We start from the raw sequence: 8,915 nt of genomic DNA on the forward strand, positions 1-8,915 counted from the left end.
AAAAGAAAAAAACAAAGCTAACTTCCTAAATATAGAGTAAGGAGGAGGTGAGGGTTTGTTCTAAGGGTGCTTGCTTAACACTAGGACTTGAGGTACAGCTCAGAAGGACAATGCTTTCCTAGCATATTGAATCCCCAGTGCTGAGAACAGCAACAATAACACACACACTCAGCCCTACACCCCCTCCCTAACCTCCCACTCCCCCACACACTGTTAAAAACTCAAGGGCTGAGAGTAAGTGAACCTCAAAGGAAATGAGTTACACACACAGAGGACATGGGTAAGAAGAGTTGGTTTACAGGCTGGAGATATACAGCTCCGAGCACAGCACCTGCCTAGCCATGTGTGAGACCTTTTCTGTACCTCTGCACCCCCAAAATCAAACAAAAATCCCACCAAAACCCCCAAACCAAAACCAACCAACTAAAACTGCTCTGCATGTATATGTGGAGGTCAGAGGACATCTGGCAAAGGCTGGACCTCTCTTTCTACCATGTGGGACCCAAGGGTAGACCTGAGGTCATCAGGCTAGGTGACAGGCATTTTCACCTGTAGACGGACTCACTAGCCCCAGGAACAGCCTTTAAATACCCTGCATGAAGCTGAGAACGGTGTGTGCTTGTAGAGCTGAGTGGTCGCGTGTGTGCCTTCCATGTACTGGGTTCAATTCTCCGTACACGAGAACAACACATCCTAACTAATGAACTCGCACGTCAAGACAGTGCAATTAATTTTTCAAATAAGAACTGCCTAACTTTTAAAAGTGTCTCAATGTCCCCTTTCCTCTATGTCATACACTTAAAGTCCACAGCAATAGCCAGTAAGCCGAGAAAGGAGAAGGAAAAGAGAATCAACTATTAGACTCTCTTCCACGCCTTACTTCTGGCACCCGTTAACTGCAGAGAAAATACCCATGGCACACCGCAGGATAGGGGTGATGAGCAAGCTCTCAGTTAGATAACACACCTGTAAAGGACAGCCATGCACTAACACCACAGAATCCAAGCGCCTCAGCACACCAAGTGTTTACTGAAGTGTTCACTTTTGCCCAAGGGTTGTGATGTATACCCGTAATCCCAGCACTCAGGAGGTGGAGGGAGGGGCACATGGGATATAGGGAGGGTGCTGAGGAGGAGAGGTGTGGGGCAGTGGTCTGCTCGGGTAACTTAAGCTCAGAGTATTTGGCTTTGAGCCCTGGACCCCTGTGGGCAATTTCTGCTTGCAGAGGGTGGAAGGAGCTTGGCCATAACTCCTGAGTCTTTGGTTCCTGTTTCAGTCACAACCCTGCAGGAGATGTGCTCTATCAGGCAGACAATGCCTCAAGCTCCCAGCATTCTAGCTGGTCACTTACCTCTTACTCTCACTCTCTCTCTCTTCTCTTGCTCTTTGTTTCTCTTTTGCTTTCTTCCTCTCCTTTCCTTCTCTCTACTTACCTGGCCTATTTTCTCTTTCCTACAATAAAATATCTCATTTATACATTGCCTCCTTTGTAACTAACGTGCCATGCAGCTACAGGTCAACACGGAGGAGAGAGAGAGAGACCCAGGCCTCAGCAGCAGGCCTCTGCTTTTTGGTACAACAGAGAGGGGGGCTTTCAGGGACTTAATCTTCAGCCAGTCCACCTAAAAGCACAGCTCTAGGTTCAGTGAGAGATCCTGCCTCAAAAAATGAGGGAGTGAAGCACAAGAGAAGAAAACTCCCAAGGTTGATGTCTGGCCTGAATGGCACCCGTAAACAAGTCTGTGTGTCTGTCTCTCTCACCATTTTTAAAATGCAAATAAAAAAAAAAAAAAGACAAAACACTAATCTAGAAAACCTTGATAATATCTTTATCATTGATTTTTAAAAAAGAGAAGATACAGTGAGGGAAGGCTACAAGGTATAGAGAGTAGGAGGGTTCCTTTCTCATGGGAAAAACCGCTTGGGAAGGTGGCCCAAGGACAAACATTTGGGCAAGATGATAAGAAAATGGGAGGACCCAGAGCCTCCCCACCTCGCTGACAGCAAACTCCCAACCCGAAGGGAGCTGTAGCCTGCCTCAGTAAAGCTTTTGTCTTTGAAATAATGCATTTCAGTCTTTTGTTTCTCTTGCATTTTAGTCAACCCCAACAGATAAAACAGGAGGCACTGGCTAATAGGTTCAATCCAAGGACCTCAAAAATGACAAGTCTGACCTAGAACTAGTACAGCACCTTATTACATCTTTGTTACAATGATTAGCACAGGGAAGCACCTATGGAGAGCTGCTGGGGAGGCACAAACCCCAGGGAGGCACATCCTGAGCCAGGTGGAAAATGCTGCATGTGACCGTGAAGATCTGAAGAGGCACTTCCCCTGAAGGATGGCTATAGTCCTACATTTGGGGCTCTGCGCCGTCACTGCAGCCTCTGCACCTCTTTCTCTAACCCTCACCTTGCTTTTGCTTCAGACACAGAACTTTATTTACTCTGTATCGGATTTCTATCCTAATGCCACAAAGAACCCACTCAGTCTGTAACAGTACCGTTCTTCTGACTTGGAAAACAATCCCCGGCTTAGAGAGAGGAACTTTCCAAGTCCCAGTCCACTCAGGCCTACGTTGTGAGGGCAGGTAATCTAGACAAGGCCACACCACTTACAAGCTGAAAGCTAAGGATCTTGGTTGTGAGCTGTTGGACCCAGGGTTCTAACTGGGCTCCACAAGGGTATCGAGTAGTTATGCCTAAACAGGGTAAAGATACTGTATACCCACTTAGAATAATATCCCTTTGCTCCTAACCTTTCTTTCTTTTTTAAATCTTAAAAACTATAGAGACAAATATAGTTTGATAACTCCGAACAAACACTAAAGCTAAAGCAGTAGATCGAGAAAACGTGTATGTGGTTGCAGGACGCATTTGGCCAGCCGTACTCAGTCCTCTCCGCTGCTGGAGTAGTCTCTGTTAGCAGCTGATTCTGAGCAGTGCCAGTCCAAGGAATGGTCATCCTGAACTGGAGACACATGACCCAGCTCTGGGAAGATGTCAGAATTTAGAACAAAGATTTTTTTCTTGGGGTGACAAACAAGATCACTCAGTGTTTTAGAAGTGGCTGTCACCACATCTCTTTAAAATGTTTTGGATTTATTTATTTTATTCATATTTATGCATCTATGTATGTCTGTGCACTTTGTGTGTCTGTTGCCTGAAGAGGTCAGAAGGTGATACTGGATACTCTGAAGTTATAGATGGTGTTGAGCTACTCCTTAGCTTGTGGGAACCAAACCCAGGTCTTCTGTAAGAACAACAGTTGATCTTAACCACTGAACCACCCCACCATTTCATATCACCAAAATCTGTCACAGGCTTAGTGGTACACTAAGGTAATCCTGGCTAATCTGGAGACAAGACAAGACAATTGCAAGTTCAAGGCCAGACTTGGCAATTTATTGAGACTCAATCTCCAAATAAAAATATAAATGGATTTGTAAAGGGTTACCTAGCATGCAATAGGTTAAATCCCCAGTTATAGAAAACTTAAAATTCTATTATACATGTTCCTTTGTAATGTTGTTAACACATATTAATATTTTTACATACTTCTTTGAAAATGTTTCTTTCACAGAGATATGTGATGTGGTGGCACCTGAACTCTCGTCAAGTTGTTTGTGTGTCAAACAACAGGAAATTATTCACTTTATCTCAATGACTCAACGATGTTGCAAGAAACAACTCTGATAATGGAGAAATTCACAACGAATCCGGAAATCTGGGCATGATAAAGCAATCTTGTAACTCTGGAGGCTGAGGCTGGAGGGGTCTCGAGTTTCTGGCCAGCCTGAGCTACTACACACGAGGAGAAGGAGCCTGTTTCAATAAGTCAACAAATCTAAGGACCATTGAAACTGATATAATTTTACACTGCCTCAAAACTGAACTGTTAAAACCTTTTAATTACATCTATTACTTGATTTTGTCTTGGGGAGGAGGGTGCCAGGGCCCAGCATGTGGAGATCACAGATAACCTGCAAGGTGGTGTTATCTCCCCACCACCCATGTGCTCTGGATATCAAATCCAGGCTGTCAGGCCTCACACCTAGCACCTCTCCTCACTGGGATATCATGCCGACCTTTCGTTTGATTTTTAAAAATCAAGGAACCTCCTCCCCTTAAAAACAACAACAACAACAAACCAACCCACCACCATCAAAAAATCCTCAAACCCTTTGAGATCACTAGTAAGTACAGTTCTAGAAGAGGCTTTGGGGTGGGGGCGGAGGGCACATGGCTGTAATCTGTAAAAGCTCTGTCCTAAGGGCCAGGTTATACTGCACACACCAAGTCCTAGCTAACTGAGAAGATAGGGCTGGAGGATCAGTTCAGTCCAGGGGCCTGAGCCTGGTAGAAGCAATATAACAAGATCCTGTCTCAAAACAAAACAATCCAAACACTGAGTCTAGCCTTGCTCACTCTTGCCACAGAATTTTTCTGGGCAGTCAGGATTTTATTTTCAGCTGGAAAACATTTATTGACTCAGTGAGAATGTGACAAAGACATAGACCCAACTGACAGAGCTCTCAGTGGTCAGACAGCAACAACATTAGCAACAGATAAAGCAGTACTGAACTCTAACTCCAAAGGTAAGGTAAATATCTATGAGCCCGTACTGATGCACAAATAAGGGAGGACAGACAAGTTTCCAATACAGAATAATCCCAAGCAGTTCTTGTGGTCACTTTACCCACAAGCACTGAACTGTAACTCTGTACTGTAAAGGCAAACTTCTTGCACTAACTTCCTTCCAAAGGGCACAGGGTGGAGGAGGAGACAGGAAAATAACTGACCGTGGAGAATGCTGACAAATATTCCTCAAGCAGATCTTACAAGTTAAGAGGTTAGGACGACAGCGCACACCCTTGCTGTGTGATGAAATTAACGCTTCACCAGTCATCCTCTGAGAAACTCACGACCCCAGACAATCATGAGAAAAACTCCTGATAAACCCAACCAAGGCCATTCTACAAAATACTGTAACAACTTCCAACTGTGAACTCCGCAAACAAGTGAAGTCTGAGAAAGTGCCCAGTGAAGACAAGATAAGGAGGGTGGGAATGTAAGTCAGGGGTAGAACACTTGTGAAGAGGCCCTGGGTTAATCCCTGGACCACAGTAGGGTAAGATAAGGAGCCAGGATGACTAAGTGCATTGAGATACCCTCCTGGGACATTAGTAAAAGTGAAGGAAATCTGAAAAGGGCAGTGGTGCATTTAATAATGTGTAATACAAATGAGTCATACAAGACATTAACAACAAGGGAAACTGGTATGTGATATATGAGAACACTTGCTCATACTACAGTAAATCCGTATTGTTCCATAATAAAATGCTTAGAGAAAGGGTTTGATTATGACAAATTAACCAGTAATCTTAAGAGACTGTAGATGTGATAAAGAGAAATCTGAAGCTGGTCATGGTGGTGCATGCCTGTAATCCTAATAGAGGCAGGATTGCAAATTCAAGGCATGTCTAAACCATACAGAAAGATGTAGCCGTTCCTGGATACTTTGTGGATTCGTCTTTTTTCCACCCTTTTTCTTCGACCCTTACTCCCTAACACTAAATAAGAGAGAAAAAAGGATAGAGAGGAAAGGAAAGAGTTCCCTGAATAAAGTCAGGGGTCAAAATGGGGGGCAAGTTTTCCTTAGACTGCATCCTGCTGATTAGGCACGCCGAGTTCCTTGGGGCAAGTCTGATCTTCACCATCAGGATATCTAATTTCTTGTTTCTTTTTTGGGCACAACTATTTAACAAACAGCGACCAACAGCAACTAACAACCCACCAACAACCCACCCTGCCTCGCTGGACCCTCACATTTATATACCCTCTGAAAAGTCCCCAGAATTCCAAATATTACTCCATCACAGAAACAATCTGGAGCTGAAAAACTCACACTCCTACTAGAGCGCAAGGCAAATCATAGTCCCCTTGCAGACAGTCTGAACCAGCCCCATATCCCACACTTGGGATTACAATGAAAACCTATTTTTATAGTATTTCTATGTTCTTTAAAGCAACCAAAACTCTAGATTTCTCACTACACAAAGACCCTGTCTCAAAAGGGGATGGGAAAGGAGGGCATTGATGAAGTATATATGCTTGCCTAGCAAGTGTAAAGCGCTGGGGTCTATACCAGTATAGAGGATGTGTGTAAGTAGGGGTAGATGTTAAAACAGATTCAGGGAGTACACACATGGATAATTAAATTGTAAAGTGCCAGCCAACTTCACTAAATGGCTTGTCTTATCTCTCTGAATACATCTAGTGTGCCTTTTGACTGGTTTTCTCTAGGTATCTAGTTTGCCACATTACTGGACATTTCCACTATGACATGCATAACTTACTAGCAAATCCCTAATGTCTTTCAATTAAAAAACTGTCCTGATGGCCAAGGTAATTCAGGAATGTAACCCTGCACTGAGGTGGCTGAGGCAAGAGGAGCACCATCACCAAGACTGCAACTGGTGTCATTTTTTTTTCCTAGCCAACGTGGTTAGGTAGTTATCTATTATCTGTGATCAGAACAGCAATGTTCAGTGTGTATCCCTGGGTTTGTACACATTCTATGATGGAAGAGGGTGGAGACAGGCACAGAGGACTCCTCAAACATGACTATTATAAAGAGAAAGAACGAGGGCTGAAATATATATTTCAGGTCATCCCCTTATGCCATCTAAAGGAGCAACCAACTAAAATTACAGAAGTAAAAAAAATCTAACTCTTTTACGTCTTCTACTGAAAAACTATCAGGGGGCCAGATACATATTACAGCTAATTTAAAACAATGCCCTCTAAGGACAGATTTGTACAGTACAAACAAAAAAGTTGGTGTTCTTGTGACCCCTTATTACTTTTTACAATGAAAGCAAAACTCTTTTGTGGAAAAATCAGTCCATTATTTAAGTACATACAGAAAGACGGGGAAATCAGCTATTTCCCACTGATGGAAAATTATAAAATCTGAGTATGGAACAAAATAAAGCCATGTAAGTTCGTTAGGCAGGGAGGGAGACAAAACTTCTCACACAAAATGTTTGCAATCAGAGGTATATAAAGAAATTAACCCAGGAATAAAGGAATTAACCTAAAATATCATTTACAATAGTAATAGCTTCTAAACTTTATATTTTAGTTTCGGATGTTCCTTGTACTCCAGTAAATAAATCACACTCACCATGCTCAAGTCAGTGCGAACATCAAAACATTAATAACATCAGTAACATCAAAACAAAAACCCTAAATGAAACATCCATCCTGGGAACAACAAATCACTTTAAAATAAACCTCAAATGGAATTCTTGAGAAAAACGATTTGAAAGAAGCTGTAAATAACTCTTAAAAGAACATTTCTAGGATTTACGAAAGAGTTTTGGGGGACTGATACATGAATACTTCTTGGAACATAAAACAAGGAAGAACTATCGAGCTATTCCAATACCGGACTGGTTGATTGGCATTTCTAAAAACACTGAAAATGCTCTTTTCATAACAACCCAAGGCAGCCCCGATGATACAAAAAACCCCCGACTCCTGGACAGGAGACTGAATCGGATTAGCTGCACCTCTTGCTGGCGGGTGCCAACCGGAGATTAGCTCTGGAAAAACGGGTTTTGCAGCAAGAGGTAGTTATCTCCGAGCATCTATTCTCTCCACTCTTTGAAACAAACACTGTCAAGCATCAGCCCGCGTGCAGCCTGCCCTCGCAGGGCCGCGTCCGGCCCACGCCACTTCGGCTGCTCCCGCACTCACCATTTCGATGATCTTGGTCTTGCGGCCCGTTTTTCTCTTCAAGGTGAATATGTACTGGGCCAGCACCACGCCCGCCACCACCGCGCACACACTGGCGCTCGCCACCGCGCCCACTCGCGCCACGGCCGCGCGGTCCATTGACAGGCCCGCGTGCTCTCCCCGCGAAAGCCCGGGAGTCGCGGGTACGAGCCCAGGGGCGCGGCCGCAAGCCGCACACCAGCCCGGAGCCCCGCCCCGCCCGGGGAAAACCGAGGAGGCTCCGCCCAGAAGAGATGAGGGGCGGGGACCACGGGGCGGGGACTAAGAAGTCCGCGTCCGGATCCCCGCCCCTATCGTGGGGGCGGGACTTCCTCTGACTCTGACTTCAGGAAACGCCGCAAGGAACCGGAAGAAAACAACTGTAATTCGCTACTAGAAGCCAGTGGTTCATATGTAACCCAGAATCCTAGTGCTCCGGATGATAGGCTGTGCCTATAGTACACAGTAAAGCCGCCCCAGAAACATCGAGAAAACAGTCTTTTCCCAGTGAAAGAGAATTCACCCGCCACCCACTCAGAAACTGTGCCCCGCCTTAGCTAGTATGGACTACGATACCCAGCAGGCTCAGCGGCGCTGAGTCTGACCTGCGCAGTAGCATCTGCGGCTGGAAGGCCTAGATCGAGACATCTTCGGGTGATCTGTCCGCTGCTGGGACGTTTTCAGCCACATTCTACCTACAACTTTAGCTTACTTTCCGTAGGAGTGTGAGCAGACAGACTTGCAGATGTTCTCACTTGCTTAGTGTATTTCAAGGGACTGATATAGTTTACTCTGCTTCTCTCGGAATGGGTGGGGTGTGACGGGTGCAAGAAAGATTCTTAGAAGAGTCACTTCAATTCTATGAGTTTTGTGCTGCTGCTTGACCAGGCTGTCCCTGCCTGACATATGCAACCGAAGGAAGTTAAGAGTGAAAAGCTGTGGAAGAGAAATAATTATTTTTCTGTTTTAGGTTTTATTAGCTGGTCTAAAAGCAAATTGACATAAGACACCTTGAGTAAAACAATTTATTGTGCAAAGAGCAGTTCCACAAAAATATGAGACTCAAGCTGGTCATGATGTAGCAGCATGCTTCTGATACCTACATGTAGAATCCTAAGGCAGGAGGATTGCTGT

General features: G+C 44.5%; 1 protein-coding gene across 2 annotated transcripts in view; it reads right to left on the bottom strand.

The window, feature by feature from the left end:
• The window catches only part of Nt5c3a (5'-nucleotidase, cytosolic IIIA), a 44,349-nt gene extending 36,318 nt beyond the window's left edge, over positions 1-8,031 (bottom strand). Inside the window, exon 1 of one of the 2 annotated variants that reach the window (XM_031382020.1) lies at positions 7,764-8,031. In XM_031382020.1, coding sequence (XP_031237880.1) covers positions 7,764-7,901 — 138 coding nt within the window. In that variant the 5' untranslated portion in view covers positions 7,902-8,031. The remainder of the gene's footprint in view (positions 1-7,763) is intronic. The other variant, XM_031382022.1, reaches the window with a different exon arrangement.
• Positions 8,032-8,915: the final 884 nt, after the last annotated feature.

Source organism: Mastomys coucha, unplaced genomic scaffold, assembly GCF_008632895.1.
Source record: "Mastomys coucha isolate ucsf_1 unplaced genomic scaffold, UCSF_Mcou_1 pScaffold20, whole genome shotgun sequence".
Taxonomy (NCBI): Eukaryota; Metazoa; Chordata; class Mammalia; order Rodentia; family Muridae; genus Mastomys; species Mastomys coucha.